The sequence below is a fragment of the Heptranchias perlo genome, chromosome 31, assembly GCF_035084215.1.
Source record: "Heptranchias perlo isolate sHepPer1 chromosome 31, sHepPer1.hap1, whole genome shotgun sequence".
Classification (NCBI taxonomy): Eukaryota; Metazoa; Chordata; class Chondrichthyes; order Hexanchiformes; family Hexanchidae; genus Heptranchias; species Heptranchias perlo.
In genome coordinates this window covers 21770187-21791710 of record NC_090355.1, presented here as the reverse complement: position 1 = coordinate 21791710, position 21524 = coordinate 21770187, and the positions used below count along the sequence as shown (strand labels likewise).

The window sequence follows — 21524 nt, the reverse complement described above, 5'->3', positions numbered from 1 at the left end:
CAGCAGGGGGCACCAGGCGGATCTTGGTGCTGGGGCAGGGAGGAAAAAGAATCAAAACTGAAATTTATTTTACTTAAGCCATTGCCACTCTGATATTGATTAAATACGCAACACAGACAAGGGATTGAACTTTGAAAGGTTTGGAGAAGGAGGGAGCTATATTTTCAAAAGTTTTTTTAAGCATAAAGTCAAATTAGTGAATTGATATTCTTTTTTGCTTTTCAAGGTTAAAAACTACCATTGTTGTCGTCTATTTATTGCTTTGTCAGAAACACCACATGCACCTTCAGTGTTCAAGTTTTAAATACTGGCACAGTAAGCTGTATGTAATCACAATGCTAAATTCTCAGCAATTACCTTACTTTGGAGTTTTACATACTTAATTATTTTGATTTGTACATTATCATAATTTGGCTGCTGGAGGAGTAAAGCCATGCAGTTGAGTTTCAGACAAATAAATTTCATGTGCTTTCTAGGACAGTGCTTTTTTTTTGAAGAAAAGTTATTGACTTGATTAATGAGCAGACAAGAAGAGTAATTTGCTGCAGATACAAAATGTTGTATAACGAGTCAGTCCATGCCTGCATGCAGCAAGACCTGGACAACACCCAGGCTTGGGCTGATAAGTAGCAAGTAACATTTGTGCCAGGTAATGACCATCTCCAACGAGAGTGTCTAACCACTTCCCCATGACATTGAACGGCATTACCATCGCCGAATCCCCCACCAACGTCATCCTGGGGTCACCATTGACCAGAAACGTAACTGGACCAACCATATAAATACTGTGGCTACAAGAGCAGGTCAGAGGCTGGGTATTCTGTGGCGAGTGACTCACCTCCTGACTCCCCAAAGCCTTTCCACCATCTACAAGGCACAAGTCAGGAGTGTGATGGAATACTCTCCACTTGCTTGGATGAGTGCAGCTCCAACAACACTCAAGAAGCTTGACACCATCCAGGACAAAGCAGCCCGCTTGATTGACATCCCATCCACCACCCTAAACATTCACTCCCTCCACCACCGGCGCACAGTGGCTGCAGTGTGCACCATCCACAGGATGCACTGCAGCAACTCGCCAAGGCTTCTTCGACAGCACCTCCCAAACAAGTGACCCTAGAAGGACAAGGGCAGCAGGCACATGGAAACAACGCCACCTGCATGTTCCCCTCCAAATTACCCACCATCCCAACTTGGAAATATATTGTTGTTTCTTCATCGTTGCTGGGTCAAAATCCTGGAACCCCCTACTTAACAGCACTGTGGGAGAACCTTCACCACACGGACTGCAGCGGTTCAAGAAGGCGGCTCATCACCATCACCACCTCAAGGGCAATAAATGCTGGCCTTGCCAGTGATGCCCACATCCCATGAACATTTAAAAAAAAAAATCTCATGTGGACATAATTTACTTAACGATTTAAGCTGTGAACCAGCAATTTGACAGGCTGAGGCAATAATTAGTACTGGAGCTCTTTGTTCATCATGAAAACTTGGCACATTTGATGTATGCAACTATTAAACTTTACCAATTATTGTTACTGAATTGAAACTGCAGCATAAAGGTACATATTAAGGCTCATTCTTTCCACACCAGTAGTGGAATTTTCTGTGCAATTGGGAAGCATTATTAATAAATTTTGACTTGAAAAGGATTTGAAACAAACACTTTTTAAAAAAAAAACTGCAAATGTTGAAACTCTGAACTTTAAGATCAAATTTACGGCATCTGAATGAGAAAGGTGAGTTAATATTTCAGATATAGTTCATCAGAACTGTGATCAGATTACTAACATTTAACTTCATACAAATGTTTTCAATAAATATTAGAGTAAATATCTTAATCATAGATTTTGATTTGGTTCAATTAATGTTTTTTTAAAAAAATGCACTGAATTGTGATGTTTTTGTCACAGTATTATTTAGTGTGCCAACTTGGCATATAATTCCAGCCATCTTACAGCATTGTCATCAGCATGCAAAGTGCATAGGCCAACACGTAGTTTACTAAGTGGGCACAATTCAGTGAAGTGGGACATGATTTATATTTGCCCACAATGTTTTTTTTCATTGTTCTAGTCCCTTCATTTTAAAAACCTTGATTCTGTCATCTTTTAAGACTGTTCCATCAAATTAAATAGCCCTAACTCAGAGCCTATCCTCATAACTGAAGTCCCTAAGGCTAGGCTGCCTCTCCTCTGCACCTTCTGCTTCACAATGTGTGGGGAGCAAAACTGTATCCTGTACTCCAAGTGCAGACAAACCAAAGACTTATCTAGCCTAGGTATAGTAGTCTTTGTTTCATACTTTGGTCCTAGCAATACAACCTGAAATCCTATTTGCTTTCTCTTTTGCCATCTCATTGTGCACTTCTAATGAGTGATCAGCAATTACCCCTAGATCTCTCTAAATCTGGTACCTTAACAGGTAATCCAGCATTGTATGAACATGCCTAGAGTTTCCCAATCCTAAATATATGACAGTACATTTGTTCATATTAAGGGGCATCTGCCACACATTGGCCCATCCCTTAACTGGTATCAATTTGCCTGCAACCTATTCAGTCTAAATTGCTAACCTCTATGCATTTGTCATGTACAAACTTAGAATGGTCCCATAATGCTGCCCTCCTTAGTTTATGAAAGTGAACAGGAATGGTTCTAACATGGAGCTTTGTAGTCCAGTGGTGACCAGATGCAGTCACTTTAATGACAACACTCCACTTGAAGATTTTGATAAGTTACTTTTCCAGCTACTTTTTGTTTTCCCCCAATAATTGCCTGTAGTACTTTATTCAATGTTTTTTGGAAATCCTGATCTGCAACATCAAGAGGATTAAACATCCACCATTCTGGTCACTTCCTCAAAACTAAATCAGATTAGCAAGGCAAGACCTACATTTCATTAAGCTATGCTGTAAATTGCTACTTGCTGCTAAATTCTTCATGATCCCCAATGTCATCTTGTATAATGCTTTCTAACAGCTTCCCTATGATAAACGTCTAACTCATGGTACTGTAATTACGAGGGCCCGATTTCCTCCCTTTCAAAAAAAAATGGGTCTTCGTTGCCTTTCCCCAATCCTTGGGAATCAGCTTGGAAGTTAATCTTCGACTGAACACAGAAAATAGTGATTCATCTAGATCGTCCCACATATCTTTTAGCATTCTGGAGTAAATGGAATTGGGTCCCACAGCACTTTTGTTTTAAGCAGGTTAATCTTCACCTAAGACCATTTCTGCACTTTATTTGCTTCAACACAATTTTAGTAGCATGACTATCCTGTACTATCCGATCCATAGCATTGTCTTTGCAAGTTTTACTGATGCCAAGTTTTTATTTGGTGGTTCATCCGTATCATTGTCCTCCAATCTAACTTGCCTTGTTAATTCCCTCAAAGAGCAAATGTGGTCTTGAATTGTTTTCTGAATTCTAACTGAACTGCAGTGGACTTGCCATCACTGCTACAATTTCCTACTATCCTTTTTAAATGCATGTTTAGTATTTCTAATGCTAGATTTAATTATCCTCAGCTTTTTAAAAGAAGAGTTATCCCTACTCTATTTACAGTTGTAACTTTTATATGCAGTGCTCCTGAAATTGCTGCAATGACTGGTTTGGCAGCGATTGCCATTAATTGGAGTTTTAAACTCTCCATTAACCACACTATTTGCGCTACAAATTGCTGGACTGTCGATCCAATAACGGTGCAATGAAGTCAATGATGAATCACAGACCTCACGGACAGTGTGCCCAATGGCTTATCTCGCAGACCAACCACAGCACTTTTTTAAAAAAAATGAAAACAAACACCATAACTCTGATGTGTGGCACGAGCAGGTGAGTGACCGGCAACTTCTGAAAAGACCTTAAATCAACTTTTTAAAAAAAAAATTCAAACGTGGTTTTAAAAATAATTGTTTTGCGTATACACTTTTTTCCTCAGATGTCTCTGGAAAAAAAACAAAAATGAGTGCAGAACGTTGGAGATGAGGATCTGTAGCCTCTCTTAGACCATGAGAGGAGAGTGCTGCTGCTGCTGGGGAGTGTGAGGGAGAGGACCCTGCAAAATAAGCCTGGTGCTGTGGAGCAAGACTGTGACCCTGAGCCACCTTTTTATTGATTGTCCTGATGGGAGTTTTAATTTTTTTTTTGTTATCCTGGGTTTACATTGATGTTTGTTGACTTTGTTTTTGCACTGAATAAAAATTCCATTGTTTTAAGTGTCAATCTTGCCTGTCCTCCTTCATGTTTGTGCAACCACAGGGAATTATTCCATAGACATTTGGACTTCCTGATCCACCTCCATTCTGTTGGCAGAACTCTGAGGGGAGAGAAATGGTGAGAGCTGGGGTGGCTGTTATTGTCCCGAACACCTGGGCCACCCTGCCTGGTGCTGGCATGCCTTCCTGCTGGGTAGGGGGGTGCACATCACCCATGGGCCCAAGGACATCCTCCCTGCAGGGCAAAATTATGCCATGCACAGCACACCACACCACTACAACCTTTGTCACGTTGCTAGGGGAATATTGTAGAACGTGCCTCAACCTATCCAGGCACTGAGAGTATGATTTAAGCACCTCTTCGTCCTCTCCATCACTTGCGGGGTGGACGTATGTGCATGGTTGTAACTTTCCAGTGCTGCATTGGTGATTCGGAAGGGTGACATCAGCCACTGCTTCAGTCGGTACACCTTGTTCACTACAGTCCATCCACCTTTCTTGTCCATACAGTGATGGCCATTGCCCACGTGCTTGATTACATGGAGATCAGCTATAATCTCAGGATTACTGGTAAATGCTAAATCTAGTAAATTTGTTTTCTCTAGTACTCTTCTGAAGGAATAAGGAAGCATTCATTGACTGCGTCAGCAAGTATTTTAGTCCTACTTACCCCTGAACTTGGTTGCTAACTTAATGGACCGAGTTAAAATCCCCCAAACAACACTACCCTGTTCAGTTGCTCTTCTAATTTGAGTTGCTTGTGATGCTCAACCTGTTGCCCAGAAGCCTGTGATGTGCTGAGTAGCGCATCTACCATGATCCAGTATCATCCAAATCTTATCAATGCCCTCTTGGTGATCATAATCCTCAGTGTCTCAATTATTTAATTTTTAAAAAATAAAGAATACCCCCTTTTTGAGACACAACTTATCCTTTCGGCAATCCTTCTACCATTTCAAACGCACTTCAGATCTGTACTAAATATTTCAGATCTACCTCTAATATCTAAAATCTTCATAGAAGCATATGTCTATATTTCCAGCATTTTATTTCTAAAACTTCTGCCATGAGCATAAAGAGGAATACTGTGCATGTTATGTGGTTCATTGTAAGTAAACTTTTTAATTGAAATTCATTAAATTTTAACTTACCATCAATTACCATTTGTTTCCTAATGCGAGAGAAATGACATTACATTAGCCACTATGCCAACTAGTTTAAATATCTTCCGTTCTACATTCAGAGCCAGCTGTTCGGCCCTCAACCAATCAAATGAACCCCAGTGCTCCTCAAAAATTTACCCTTTCCAGTTATTTGCCACCACCAGTTTTTTTTTAATTCAATGTTTCTAGCCAATTGTTAAAGCCAATAATCCTTTCTGATGCAACCCCCAGTATCTAGAAACAAGTTGGAGATCACAATCTTAACTGTACCTTCGAAATTTACTATCCTTTGGTAATTGTCCTTAAGAGATCAGGATTTCTATCCGTTACATTATTGCTTTGCACGTAAGTGCTGTAATCACTGTTCCCTTACATCCTATGATGAAACTAATTCACCTGATCATCCACCTGCTTAATTTTGACTCCTAGAGAACCTAAAGTGGTAGTGTTGAACAACTTCCCTTGACATTGCACGCAATCAGCATACCTTGCAGTGAAATCTCCAATTAATGAGGGTTGTCTTTGGACTTGCAGTTTGTTTCCAACTGGGACAGGCTAGATGGACCAGTTTCTTCCCGTCTGCAATTTTTGTATATTCATGTGTTATAACAAAATTTTGTTGCTCCTCCCCATTTTGGACTCGTGACTAGATTTTTGTTATGGTGGAGTTATATAAATCAAAGGGACTATTGAGCATTTGAGAAGTATCCTCAGCAACCTGAAAGCAGTCAATTTTATTTAAAACAAGAAAGTGATTATCAGAAGGGCCAAGAGAACTATATGCAGCTGAAGGGAAAGCAAATTAGCTACAGATTTACCAAGGAAAGTATCAAAATCCACCATTATAGTTCAAATTTTCCTCATTACGAAGTTTAGTAATTTTCCTTTCCAGGGAAGACATTCAGTTCCCTTGAATCCTCCCATCCCTTCCCTTAGTTGTATAAGTAATGAACGAGTGGAACAACATTCAATTGATCTGTGATGATGAGACTCGAATTCTGATGTAGGCAATGTGGATTTTTTGAGTAATGTTCCCTAATATATTAGTGAATTAGCAATGTTTATTGAATTACGCTGTGTTTAACAATGTAAATATGTAATCCATATTTTATATCTCTAACTTATTTGCTCACTTCCACTTATCCTCCATCCCCTGTTCTCTGCCTCCAGGTTTGACCCACCAGATTGCTTTTTGCAGATTTAGCTCATGGTTTTAAAATAAATCCAGATTATTCTTTTCTAACAGGGATTTACCTCAGTATGGACAGAAGCAGTGGCAGTCGTATTTTGGACGCACTTTCGATGTTTACACTAAGCTCTGGAAGTTCCAACAGCAACACAGGTTTGGAGAAATTTTGCTTTACAGACTATTCCATGCAATAATATTTTGGTTTCAACAAAGAAGTTACTCCAGAATAAATGATAGATCCTGTCACCTGAAGTCCTTTTTCAGCTTCGGTGGCAGGAAGTGACTCTAGTACAGTATACTTGGCTAGGTGAATTTAACATCTGTTTGCAATGACTTGGGCAGTGGTATTTCATGACCACCAATGTACACTTGTGAAGAATGATGTATGCAATCTCGAGTTGAGTAATCTCGTTGTTTAAGACTTGGTTTAATTAAATGTATAAAATTTAAAACTCTGTTTATATTTCAGTTAAGGATTGAAGGGAGTTAGTGTGTAGGACCTATGTGGTTTGTGGTTGACAACACATTTATCGGCACACACAAACGCATGTATTTCCAATATCGAGGAGAGTTTTTAAAAATTTGTTCATGGGATGTGGGCGTTGCTGGTGAGACCGGCATTTATTGCCCATCCCTAATTGCCCTTGAGAAGGTGGTGGTGGTGAGCCGCCTTCTTGAACCGCTGCAGTCCGTGTGGTGAAGGTTCTCCCACAGTGCTGTTAGGAAGGGAGTTCCAGGATTTTGACCCAGCAACGATGAAGGAACGGCGATATATTCCCAAGTCGGGATGGTGTGTGACTTGGAGGGGAACGTGCAGGTGGTGTCGTTCCCATGTGCCTGCTACACTTGTCCTTCTAGGTGGTAGAGGTCGCGGGTTTGGGAGGTGCTGTCGAAGCCTTGGCGAGTTGCTGCAGTGCATCCTGTGGATGGTACACACTGCAGCCACTGTGCGCCGGTGGTGGAGGGAGTGAATGTTTAGGGTGGTGGATGGGGTGTCAATCAAGTGGGCTGCTTTGTCCTGGATGGTGTCGAGCTTCTTGAGTGTTGTTGGAGCTGCACTCATCCAGGCAAGTGGAGAGTATTCCATCACACTCCTGACTTGTGCATTGTAGATGGTGGGCCAATATGTGTACTCCAGGTTTGTTCATATTTGATAATATTCTGGCCAGCAGGTGGTTTTTAATTAGAGCAAGATAGACAGTGCTCCTTATTTAAAAAGTGCTTTTTGCTGCCTTCGCAATCATACAATCCTATTCAGATTTTGGTGTGAAGACATTGCTGTGTATATTTAACCAGAGGTGTAATAAGGCTGGATTTTTTGGTTTTAATGCTTCATCCACAGGCAAGAAGCCATTGAAATTGGGGGCTGGGGAGGGGGGCGAGTTCTGTTTGACTGGGTGTGCACATTCATGAAATGAAGACCAGTGGAAGTTTTGAAATGGTTAGATAAAGCTAATTTTTCTGTAGATTGTGTCCTCTATAATGGGCCTCATTCTGCTGGGAGAAAAAAAACCATAAGGGAGACTTTTTGTGACATGGCAATCTCACTGTGTCAGAGGTGTCACCATGTGATCAGTTCTGTACCTGCACAGTATGTAAAGGGCAAGGGCAATCAGGGATGGGCAATAAATGCTGGCCTCGCCAGCAACGCCCACATCCCATGAACGAATTAAAAAAAAATATAAAGGCATGCCCTGGCCTTGAGCAGCAGTTCATTGTTTCTCCTGCATGTCATAAAGGCTTGATGATATTGCGCACAAGTTGCAAAGATTCATTATGGCAATGCTCCTACTGACTTTAATCTTTGTTGTTTTCTTCACTTTCTTCAGCAATTTTCATCTTTCATCAACACAATTTTTTTCCATCTCTCTCTGTTCCATTTTGAGTTTTTATTTCTTGATGGGGTAGCAGAGAAGGGAAGTCTCTTAACTGCTCCAGGATATTCACCTTGAACCACTATCATTGCTTTTATTGAATCTCTAGGAAATATAATATCAATAGCTGTAACAAATGGGATTGACCTTGCCATCTTCGATATATTACAGGAGAAAATTTTAACCAAGTCCCAGTTAGTGCAGATGTGACGAGTCTATTGTTGATATCACTTGAGCTAATACCAGTATCGGTTATATATAATATATATATACTCTATCTCCATGCTTGTAAATACAGTATGAACGGTATATTTTATTTGCCCATCTTTCATCCTAGGCAAATTCTGGACAACAGGTATGGCCTGAAACGGTGGCAGATTGGAGAAATTGCTTCAAAAATAGGACAGCTTTACTACCATTATTAGTAAGTTTGATTTTTGGATTGCTCAAAAGAAAATTAATTAGTATGACAACTTTGAAAAATCATTTACTTAAAGCACTGATTCTTCCTGACACAGCACCATGTCCTTTCATTCTTGGATTTATGCCAATTGACTGAGTTTTACACAGTCAGCGTTTCAGACAGTCGTGCATTTGTGGGTGAAAACAAACAGGCATTTAAACTTCTTGCAGCCCAGTTGTAATGGCCCTGTTCCACCCCTGGCTTCTACCCAGTGCTTCGGCTGCTTTGCTTGGGGATCAAACTTTATTGCACAAAGATGGCGACTAGAAGTGCTGTCAAAAGAAATTGGTATATCTGCTTGTAATATGAATTGTAAAATAAAAATTATTGACATTTGATCCTGGTGGGGTGGGCATTCCTGACCTCACAATAGCTTTGTGAAATCAGGAATTGCTGCCCACAGTTGGCAGCAACAACAGGTATGGCCTATGGAAGAGCAGTTTAATAACCAGATTTTGCAGTGATAGTACATATCCCCGATGTTTCCTCGCGATATGAGGAAAAAGCTCTGTAATGTTGGGTACCTTTAGCTATGACCAGCCCGCATTCAGTGCATCTACATGTTATAGAGGGCCGCTGTTCACCAATTTTGAAGTGGTTGATTGACTGTTGCTAGCAAGTATGTGCACGTTGCACTCCTTAGGGGGCTCCAGACCAATTCCTCTTTCTTTCTGTGCTCCATTAGTGGCCCCAACCTGTTCCCCACTCCTGTAGTCTCCTAACCTGAATGAGATACAGGAAAAAGTAATGGGAGTGGCAAGACCAAATGAGTAAGAAGAATAAGGAGAAAGAGAGAAGAAATAAAGGAGAAGGATAGAAAAATAGAGGAGGGGAGAGAAGAGACATGGAGAAAGGAGGGGAGGAGAAAGAGAATTGAAGGAGGAAACAGACTTTTCTGCAGACCAAACGGTACTTGTTTCCTTTAGAGGTGTGAATGGTTGTGAGCCTGGCCTGAGAGAGCTTGAAAACCATTGATTTTTTAAAAAGTTTAAAGGTGGATAGCATTTTTGTAGGCTTTGTTTCTCATAGCTCTTATTTCTTTTTTGCACAATTTTAACCTATCCTTCCCTTTCCAATATAATGCTGTCTTTTTTCTTGTTTCCCTGCCGCCCCATTCTTTAGCTTGCGTACTTCTGAGACCAGTTATCTGAATGAAGCATTTTCCTTCTACTCTGCAATAAGACACAGAGCCTATTACTCCCAGGTCACTAAAGAGGATAGGTATGATAACTTATGGTTGTTATATGTTTTCATAAGTAACTTTTGTGTGTTTATAACTACAAATACAAACTGGTACATGCATAACTCAGTTGTGGATGTGGTTATAAATCAATTTTTATGTGCTGAAGTACCCTTGCAAGACTACTTGTTTTCCTTATGGACAACAATTTTTAGTATTTTAACGTAAGCTCTTGAATTAAAGCAACAAAATTAGGAAAATTTTTCTAAATTATATGCCGAAAATTCAGTTTAATTTTTTTTTATTTGTATTGGTAAACAATTTTCGCACATGTTTTTCTTGCTTGGATGGGTCACTCAGTGTTTCTTGGCTTTGAAACTGCTTGGTTTGCTCTTTTTTTGTAGGCCTGAGCTTGTGGTTAAAAAGCTACGGTATTATGCACGATACATAGTGGTTTGTCTGCTGCTTAACAAAATGGACCTCGTAAAAGATCTAGTTAAGGTATGGTGTTTTTGTGTGAACTGTATTTCATGTTCTTGATACTTTTAGAAAGTCCTACAAATATATCTACAATTTTGAAATATTTGTTTTTGGCCCCTTCCATTAACTCCACTCCCTTGCCACTCACTCCACTTCTTCTCCCTCCCCCCTCCTCGCTGAGGCTGAACCAGAACTTGAAAAACCTTCACATCTTGTTTGACCCAGAGCTGAGCTTCAAACCCATACTATCCCCATCGTCAAGATTGCTTCCTTCCAACTCTGAAATATTGCCTGCTTCCATCCCTACCTCAGCTCCATTCCTGTTGAAAACCTAATCCATGCTTTTGTCACTTCTGGACACCATTTTCCCCTGTTGCCTCCTATCCTCCACTTTCTATAACTTCCAACATGCAGCCACACACATTCCACCCTCCAGACCTGTTTGCCCATCAACTTGTCCTGGCTGATGTACATTGGCTCCCTCTTCCCCAATGGACTGAATTTAAAATCCTTGTCCTCATCTTCAAATCCCTTTATTGCCTTGCACCAACCTCTTTTCAACCCATTCCAGCTTTGTATCCCCAACACTTTTTAAAAACGTTCTCAGAAATCACCTTTTTGACTAATCCTTCCATCAACTCTCCCAACTCTGTTCCCTCCATGGTGTAGCATATCTATCTGTAACTTTAAAGAAAAGTGCTATTTCTTTTCCCAAAGCATTTACAGAAGGTATGGAAAAGGATGTGTTTTATTCTAAAATAGTTGTATTAATTGTTGACTTTTAAAGCAGATGTAATCCTTAAAGACTTTCTCTTTGTAGATTTGGCATTATTCATGGTAGAATTACCTGTCATACAAAAAAAATTCAAGCAGAGCAACACTTTATTACATCTCTACGATTGCCATTTTGCACATGCTTGGGCTGAGTGCAGTGTAGCTGCATGTTACTGCCTGACATTGTCAGGGAGAATGTGGGGGAACAGTGATCTGTTTATTATTGTATTCCAGCTGACCTGGTAACAGGGGATAGGAATGGATTGTTAGGAGATTGAAGCAAGGAATAAAGTTATATTGCACTTCCAAATAAGGAAAACAATGCTTTTCTTCTCTGCCAATTTCCTCCTCTGTCCTTTCTTGAGAAATAATGGCAGCTGTTCAAAGAACTATACAAGAATTTTATCAGAGTATCTCCTAATTCCCAATAATTTTTTTGGTATTTGATCAATTCTGTCTCAGCTCAATGTCTGATGAATTTTCAGATGCTTTATTTTCTCAGAAACCAACTTCCTGCCATTTTTTTCAATTTTTTTGAGCTACCCATTGAATCATTTGGGCTTGGGTTTTGACATTAACCTCCCTGTTACTTAATGGAATGTACATGGACAAAATTCAGCCCTCCATGGTGATAGACATTTATTGTCCAGGCTCACGTGAAAAGTAGCCACCTGAGCAAGGGACCTGAGGGTTGCCAGTGATCTGTGTCTTTCAGTTTGTCCTTGAAGGTATTGTATTTTTCCAATTTTAATTAATTATTGGCTACTGCTTAAAAGAACAAAGTGAATGAAACTACTGGTGACAGATGTTGGAACTACCTTACAACTTTTTTTCCCTTTCTCTCCTGAAGACACTGACCTGCGAGGTATTGGTCCATCGGCACTAGCAGCCCTCTGATATCTTGCCCAAGTGGCAATTTTTCACTATGAGCCTCGACAATCAATATGCACCAATATGGTGGACATCATAACTGAGCTGAATTTTGTCTGTCGGCATGCAGTTTCCAGCAAGTGTGTTTAACTGATTTTTATTTTTCCCCTTTCCCTAACTGGAATGCTGACCTCCAATGCTGTCCAAGCAGAGGTCATAACCTAGCAGGGATCACATTTGTGGCTACTGGACCTATACAGCTCAATACAATACAAGCGGTCCACTTTGCTCCATGGAAGAAGATGCATTTGAGTTTTAAATTGTTCTGGTGGTGTGTCTTAGTTTAACTAACTTGCAAAATAGCAGAGGTTTTGTTACTGCTTCAGCTACACTTAAAATTCCTACATCTACTGTTAAGTTTACATATGCCATTTTGAAAATGGTAATCTAGTTATTATAGTTCTGTAGTACGCACTAAAGTAGTTTCTAATTTTACCAGGAACTGTCAGATGAAATTGAAGATTATACACATCGTTTCAACACTGAAGACCAGCTAGAATGGAATCTTGTGCTACAAGAGGTGGCAGCATTTGTTGAGGTCTGTTAAATAGTAATCTGAAGTTGTTGGGGAAAAATCGGAGTATATGAAATGAAGTTATAATTATTTAATTACTACATGATTTCTATGTTTTCAAAATTACTTAAGTTATTATCATATACTAGTTAATCAGCTAATTTTTCAAAGGAATTTTTTTCTGCTACTGCTGATGGTTATGCAGTGATGAAGAATTTAATGCAGCTGATGCTATTTGCTAATAGTTTACGGCAGTTTTTAATGTGTGGTATGATCCTAATGGTAGAGTGTTGAATTCCTCACAAGTATCCATCAAACTCACCTGTTGATTGGATAGAGTTTTACCAGTTCTTAGCCTGGATGGATTGCTCATCCAAAAGGTGAGGAAGAAAAAAATTGACCGAACTGCTCCAATAATAGAAACCCACTTGTAATATCAAGTAATATTGTTAATTGTTCCTCTCATTTGTTCTGTGAAGGAAATGTGTTAGTTAAGTGATGGCAGGTGGAGACCAAGTGGTGCATGTAAAATAGTATATAAAAATTTTGCCTCATTAATTTCCAGCCTTGGTTAGAGTTGTACATGGAAAGTTATTTCTGTACAAGTTCATTCCAAATCCATTAACTTTTGAAGGATTGTGAAGGTAATTGACTAGAAATTGGTCATGTACTAAAAATAGTTTTGATTATCCCTGAAATGTGTGATGTCAGATAGTAATAGATCCATTCACTGTTGCATACCTAAAGTACAAAGATACAAGATTCCAGTAGAGCAAGGAGCCATCTTAATATTTCACCCAGTTTGCCGATCAAACTTGTTACAAAGTGAATGATGGAATTAGAATCAAAAAGTAATCATTTTATAGTAATCTTTAATATTTTATGGTTAAAATATTTTGGAAGTGGTGGAAGTATCACCTTCATTGTCCAGTATTGCCCTTTGGTTCTTGCTCTGTTCACTACAGCATTTCTGTAATCTGCTCTTATAACCTATATTGTATTTACACACACTGCATTGCTGTACACATTCTCTACAAGCTTGAGTGTGGCATCTAAAAATTACTGCCACTCTTACCTAATTTACACCGTGCGTTCATCTGTCAAACTGGTAGCTTTTTAGAGAGAAATCCCTTGCCACATAATTTAAAATTCAATCCTAGTAAAAATGGGAGAGTAGTGGAAAAATTCTTTTGAATTATTTCTAAATCCAATGAAGCTGGGGTCTTTTGCTCGAGGCTTGCTTGATCTTGGTAATGCCAGTCACTCAGATCAGAGATTGCAGTCTCCTTCTGATAATTCAGTCATATTTGCCCAAAGAACTTGGATTAACTAGTAATTAGAATTAACTAGCCAAATTAAAATAGCAAATATTTTCTTTGAAGTTCAGATCCACTAATTTTAATTAACTGAGTTCAAATTCAGAGGAGCAGACCTTTTCCAGAATGCCCAAAATTGGTGATGAGTGTGTGTGTGTGTGTGTGTGTGTGTGTGTGTGTGTGTGTGAGGGGGGGACGGAGGTGGAGGTGGAATTGGGGGATTAATTGTAGTAAGAAAACTGTATAATGTTGATGTGGGTGGGTGTGTTATGAAACTACATTACAGATGCTCGGTTGAAGTTCCAATTTTGAATATTGTCCCAGGAACATTTTCCTGGATGAGTGAGGGCGGTCACTGTGTTCCTCGGCCTCTGCCACTGCTGTTTATGATATGGGAAGTGCATCAGTGTTGCCTCAAGGGATTTTTCTGTCTAACTTTTACATGTTTCCTTCCCTGTGATGAATTATCTGGCAGTAGATCCAGCATTGGGAATCTGCATGAGGTGGGGGGGCTGCAGATGGGGGGAAATAATGGCCTGAAATTTCACCCTACTGTTCTAAGATGCGATATGTTAGAATATCAGTAAACAGTAACAAGCTGCTGCCTTCCAAGTCATCATTTTGAAGTGTGAAGAGCACTGAAGGCGTCAGTGTTTTTTTAGGACGTGAGTATGATTGGCTTCAACAGCAGCCAGAATTGCAATACAGCAGTTTGGCTGTCACTCAAACCCACCTTCAGCCTTTGGTCAGTTAATTAATGCAAACATTTTTAAAGTGACATTTAATCCATGAAGATCACGTTAAAGATCCTTTTTTTTCTATTAATACCCACCAGCTTGACATGCAAGAGGATTTACACTCAGTTACCATCTAACCATTCAATTACTGACATTGGCTGGTTTGATGGAAGCTGAGCTTAAGCCCTTTCCAGAGTTTTAACATGCAGCCTGTCGATTAAAACTTAAGAAATTGATGGTAACTGTTTGCCCCTGAGCTGCACAAAATGCTAGAGCCAGCTTTTGTCTGCCAATCACTTCGTAATAGTTGTATTAGATTGGAAGTTTCTCTGAGCTTAGATAATGTAAAGTCATTTTATTGAGTAACTGCCTATTATAAGATAGTGCCTGAGGCAAATTAACATTAAAGTCATTAAAAGGGTCAGTCTCTACATCCTTTTTTTAAAAAATGATTCTCTTCCCACAACCCCCACAATTTTTCTCCTGCAGTAGCGCACATTGTACAAGACAATTGGCAGAGGTTTTGAGCAAAGTATTAGCATTTTTAAAAAAAAGTTTGATTTTTCCACTTGAACGTTTAGTTTATTCTAAATAGACTAAATGTTGGGCTCTCATCAGTGTGAATACCCATTAGGCTCCACAGCTGAACTTTGCACCTACCTCTGTGTTTCTCATCAGTTTTATCCTTGTCTTAAACCAACCATCTTTGGTGGTTATATTACAATGAAGAGGTGAGGATCATGAGGAAACCTTTTTTCTCTCCTCCTCTCCTGAAAGCACCAAGTCCTTCTGGGGTATAGTTCTGCAGGCACAGTGTCTCCTGGTTCCTCACCCAAATTTGCCAATGAGTATTGGCAAGCTGTTCGACCATAGTAGGCATCATAGCTGAGCCCAGTCTTGTCTTCACCAGACATTCACATACATAGCTTTTGAGCAAAGTCTGCTGTAAAGTATCTCGGCGGTCGAAACTCAGGATTCTATTTTTTTCCTCCTTTCCCTCTCTATCTCAGAGGTACTAATGCCAGTTGTAGTGCTGTCAGCTAGGGCAGCAGCATGATCAACTAAGTCAACACAGGCCAGAAGTTAAACCTGTGTTTGCCTTCATCCCACGTTGGACTGTATTTACCAGCTGAGCCATGGAAGAGCTTGTGGGTAGCATTTATCAAAATCAATTGTCAACATACATTTTGCCTTGTTTTTTCCCCTCTTTGTTTTTCGTGTTACACCTTCATGTGGGTTTTGTGACCTACAAATGTGATGGATATTGATACACCTGTGCAGATGACCTTTTGCCATGGGTATGACTTTTACACTGGTGGTGACTTTTTTGGTTTATTTTTTGACTGATTTTTGAGTAAGTACTTAAATTGTTTAATTATATTGCAAAGCAATTGGGTATCTTAAATTGTATTTTATTATTAACTGAGAAGTTATTTGTAAAGGTTAAACTTTTGAAGAAGGATAATTTTGGTCCATTTCCCAGGAGAGTCATGTTAACTAGTATAAATTGATGGAATGTACAGGTAGCTTGCTTGTCTGGATTAGGGTTTGTGGTATCTTAATTATGTTCAAATGTTGTTTGACCTATTGTTTATAGGCAGATCCTGTGATTGTGTTAAATGATGACAACAACATTGTGGTAACCTCAAATCGCCTGGCGGAGGGAGTAGTCCCACCACTGGAACAAGGGATGGTAGCTGGCCAGCTGGCATTAGCAGATGCGCTAATCATTGGAAACTGTAGCAGTCAGGTATGTCATTTGCAATCTTTTTACTGCTGAAACAAATATGTTACCTTGCCGCCTTTTCCGTTTTTACATTTGCAAAACAGCCTGGTGGTGCATGTTTAAGCATTGGACCCTCTGCAGCCTCAAATCCCAGCCTTGATTCTTGCTGAGGAAGTTTCCCTATTTCTGTTGAATGGAGCACTGTGTGGCACATGGCAGTAGGGCAATCTCCTCTGCTTATTTTCTCTCCCTTTAGGATGGGGAAAAAAAGTGGGAAAACCCTGCAGGGCCAGCCATGCTCTGCAGAACTTCCCGTTTACAAATCAGGAAATGTCAGTGGGTCAGACTATCATACTCTGCCAACTGAATGAAGAAACTCACAACTAAAAGTAGCATTAGGGCTCTAATTGAGGTATAGCCAGAAAAGTGTGTCTGTCTGTGTGTGTGAGATGTTGCAAATTATTCTATTCATCTAAAACTTTTGAAAGCAAATAGATTAACATTTAGTTTAAATTGGACATCTGGATTTGAGCAACTTTTTAAAATTGCTGTATAATTAATTCACAGAAGAAAACATTGGGGAACAAGTTGCTTTTTTAAAATACACAGTTGTTTCTCTTGCCCTCCTATCTCACCACGTCATGATAAATTGGGACTCATTATGCTTGAGGTAGGAAAAGGAATAACTTATTCACATTTTTTTTAAAACAGTGCCTGATTTCTAAATGTACATTTACACTATAAATTTACTGTTGCAAAATGCTTTCTGAATCAAACTGTTGCCAAACTTGTGCATATAAATGCACTGCAGCAAGACTGCCTTCTCCTAGGAGTCTCACTCCACTTCACTTCAGAGTCGAGTTGAGCCTTGACTCTGGATTTTGACCTCATTGACACTATAAATGCAATGGTGCAGTGCAAAACTGCTTCACACCAACGCTACAGTTGCAGTGTAAATGTACCCTCATTTGGATCGGCGTAGCCTGATAACAGATGACTGGCCCTTATCTTTCAAAATACTATTGCACAATCACAGGATGTGACATGATGATGTCCTTCCATGAACTGTGTGAAGTCCCAAAATGCACTTTGGATGTATGTGGTATGTACATTTTTGAAATTCACTTATTTTTCCTCCTCGTTTTTTTTACCTATTTCTTCTCCCTCCTGAAGGTGCTAAGGCATGCTGGATGGTTCCAAGAGCCCTGGTAACCCTTCAATATCTGGCCCAAGTGCCTGTTCTCCATGTGATCTCTCCAATGTCCACGTGCATGCACATTTCAGCAGGAGTCATTAACTTGCAATCAGGAGTGAACACCTTTGCTGATATTTTTTTCCCTTTCTACCTCGCCCAGGGGTGCTGAGACCAATTGTAGAGCTCTGATTGCCCCATTTGAGATATACTAATAGCAAAAACAGAGAACCAAACTTGCAACCTATTAATCTGTATTACTTAATGGGCTATTGGAAACATGAAATGTTTTTTTTTATGTGGCGTTGACTTTGACTTGTTCCTAAACAATCATGTAGTAGCAGTTTGGGGGGCTGTTACATCTATTTCATCCTCTTATTGAAAAACTGGGAAAGAACTGATGTGATATTCCCTGTTTCTGGGTCAAGATAACATTTAACTTGTGCTCTTGTTGAGAGATTTTCTGTATTATTAGACATGTATGCTGCTAATGTAAAGGTGTCAGTTTTTGTGATTTCATAGATTCATTTAATTCACTTTTTTTAAACTTTAGGTTAAATTCAGTGAATTAACGATAGACATGTTCAGAATGCTGCAGGCTCTGGAACGGGAACCCATTAATTTGGCTTCACAACTAAACAAGACTGGGTCACAGGTGAGTGATTGCTGAGTTTTTAGAAGATTTGTTGAACAATTTGTGTTATAAATTGAACCAGTAGAAACAACACATATTTTCTTATGGTAGTGGCACAAACAAGGAAGTTACAAATCACAGTTGTGGTTTTTGGAATTGTTATCAGCATAATTCACAACCTATATAACACTAGTTGATTTTACATAATATTGCTTATGCATATTATGGAACATGGTTATAATGTTTTGTTGCTAACCTGGCCTGATCCTTTAGGGCTGAGGTATCCCCTTTGAGGAAATGATCTAAATAGGCCATGGTTAATTAAAGGATAATTATTGTGCTGTGGCTCCTCTATGTGGGAAGAGGCCGAGTTATCTCGGGGGTCAGGAAAAACTGTATGAAATGACTGGGAACATAAACAGAAAATGTTTGACTGATCTGCTTTGTTTCCACTGTTTTCTGTTTTTGTTTCAGATCTCTGGAATCTGCAATTTTCTTGCTTTTAATGAAATAACTGGAGTTCTTGTGCCAACAAGAAATGTAAGGAGCAGGTTAGGCAGGTCCTTCTCCAAGAAATGTTCAGATCATCTTCTAGTTGAAGATGTCTTGTCAGATTTTCCTGTTGGCACTTCCTAACTAGAAAATTCAGTGGTATAAAATTGTTGTTGCTGATACAGTGGAACAGAAAACTTGTTTATGACATTTACTATTTTTCTTTTCCTCCACACACTTGATGGGAATCCACAGGCCAGTCTATCTGAAAGGAGTGGTCGAGAGTGAAAATGAACAACATCGGATTTCTCCACAGACACTATTAATCCCACTTGCTATTGGCCAATAGGATGAATATTTGTGGACAGAATAGATCCCCTTGTACCAATTTTACTCACCCTCTTCCATCACAAATTTATTAAATACAGTTGCCCAGCTGAAAAAGTTAGAAAACTTTCATTGCGCATTTTAAAAAATTTGTTCATGGGATGAGGGGGGCGCTGGCGAGGCCAGCATTTATTGCCCATCCCTAATTGCCCTTGAGAAGGTGGTGGTGAGCCGCCCTCTTGAACCGCTGCAATCTGCGTGGTGTAGGTTCTCCCGCATTGCTGTTAGGTCGGGAATTCCAGGATTTTGACCCAGCGACGATGAAGGAACAGCGATATATTTCCATGTCGGGATGGTGTGTGACTTGGAGGGGAACGTGCAGGGTGGGGGGTGTTCCCACGTGCCTGCTGCCTTTATCCTTCTAGGTGGTAGAGGTTGCGGGTTTGGGAGGTGCTGTCGAAGAAGTCTTGGTGAGTTGCTGCAGTGCATCCTGTGGATGGTATACACTGCAGCCACGGTACGCCAGTGGTGAAGGGAGTGAATGTTTAGGGTGGTGGATGGGGTGCCAGTCAAGCGGGCTGCTTTGTCCTGGATGGTGTTGAATTTCTTAAGTGTTGTTGGAGCTGCACTCATCCAGGCACATGGAGAGTATTCCATCACACTCCTGACTTGTGCCTTGTGGATGGTGGAACGGCTTTGGTGAGTCAGGAGGTGAGTCACTCGCCACAGAATACCCAGCCTCTGACCTGCTCTTGTAGCCACAGTATTTATGTGGCTGGTCCAGTAAAGTTTCTGGTCAATGGTGACCTCCAGGTTGTTGATGGTGGGGGATTTGGCGATGGTAATGCCGTTGAATGTCAAGGGGAGGTGGTTAGACTCTCTCTTGTTGGAGATGGTCCTTGTCTGGCACTTGTCTAGCGCGAATGTTACTTGCCACTTATCAGCCCAAGCCTGAATGTTGTCCAGGTCTTGCTGCATGTGGGCACGAACTGCTTCATTATCTGAGGGGTTGCGAATGGAACTGAACACTCCCTACTTCTGGCCAACTGTGTAGACATAATTTATTCTGAGGCTCCCTGGATGGTTCAGATGTAGTCTCACCGTCTTTGAGCCATACAGACCGGGAAGATCCCAGGTTTGATCCCCATTCTTTGCTGAGTTATTTGCAGTGGATTGCAATTGGTTGCAGCTTTCCTGAGATAGGGAAGAGAAAGTAATTCAGGGTTTCTGCTCCTGAGGACCCCTGCTGGAAATGTGCAAGTGTGAGTGCCAGATCAAGACAGTATTGAGCTCGGTGGTGATGCCTTCCACACTTGAATAGCTCGCCAGCACTCACTATCAAGGGTTCTACATAAACAAAACCCACTTCATTGAGCTACCAGAGGGCAACTGATGGCTGTGGAAGTCTACACCTTCAGGGGACGGAAGAATTGAAGGGGGGAAAAAAGTTTTAAAAGTCCCTTACTCTGACTACCTCAAGCTGGCGGAAATGGAGATATAGAAAGAGATTTACAAGGAGTAGTTTAAATGTGGCTCAGTTTCAAATCCAATGGTGTACTTGTTCAGTTTCATTGGGTGAGGCTGCCCCAATAAGTTTGAAAATTACTATTCTGTTTCACCCCAAGGTAAGTGTACCTTGAGTCAGATGGGTCATGATATGGCATTGTGCCCATATATCAATCCTGTCAGCAAAAGGAAGCTAAATTATTTCGGTTTAGAAAAAAAATGTTTTGCTTTTTTAAATTGCCATGCAAAAGAACCTAGTTTTAAGCTTTATTTGGTAGAAATGGCTCTTTATTGGGATTGGTTTTGAACAGTTTTGACAAAGACCTGAGGGCAGATTGTCCTGAATCAGAAATGGTGTATGACTTAATATGAAGAGATTCCAGAGATGCAAAAGGGAGCAAGTACCACAATAAAAATGACGGTAAATAGTTTGTACTGTTTGTCTTTTTCTTTCCCTAGGAGTCAACAGAGAAACCGTCAAAGCGAGAAAATCCACACAAATATTTGCTGTACAAGCCAACATTCAGTCAACTGTACACATTCCTTTCTGCATCATTTAAGGTTTGCTAACGTGTTCTGATGTTGATGATCAGTACATGTAAAGTTTTAATCCATAACTGCTTGTATGCATAAAATTGGCACTGAAAGCTGAGTCAAATGAGTGTATGAAACTCCAGATACCAAATAGAACTGGTGAAATGGTAAGTTGCTAAATAAACTGAAATGCACCTTGTGATTTTAAACTTAGATTTTGAAAGCTTTTAGTTAAGAGCTCTTGCTTCACTTCAAGAACAGTTATCTTTA

At 40.0% G+C, this 21524-nt stretch overlaps 1 protein-coding gene and 1 long non-coding RNA gene across 4 annotated transcripts in view; one reads left to right on the top strand and one right to left on the bottom strand.

Annotated features, from left to right (window-relative positions):
• The window catches only part of scai (suppressor of cancer cell invasion), a 119035-nt gene that overhangs the window by 63626 nt on the left and 33885 nt on the right, over positions 1–21524 (top strand). For both annotated transcript variants that reach the window (XM_067969711.1, XM_067969712.1), the window contains exons 3-10: positions 6633–6728; positions 8787–8873; positions 10035–10133; positions 10497–10593; positions 12716–12814; positions 16441–16593; positions 18315–18416; positions 21180–21281. In XM_067969711.1, the coding sequence (XP_067825812.1) occupies positions 6633–6728; positions 8787–8873; positions 10035–10133; positions 10497–10593; positions 12716–12814; positions 16441–16593; positions 18315–18416; positions 21180–21281 (835 nt within the window). The remainder of the gene's footprint in view (positions 1–6632; positions 6729–8786; positions 8874–10034; positions 10134–10496; positions 10594–12715; positions 12815–16440; positions 16594–18314; positions 18417–21179; positions 21282–21524) is intronic.
• The window catches only part of LOC137300564 (uncharacterized), a 63705-nt gene that overhangs the window by 23704 nt on the left and 18477 nt on the right, over positions 1–21524 (bottom strand). The window lies entirely within an intron of this gene.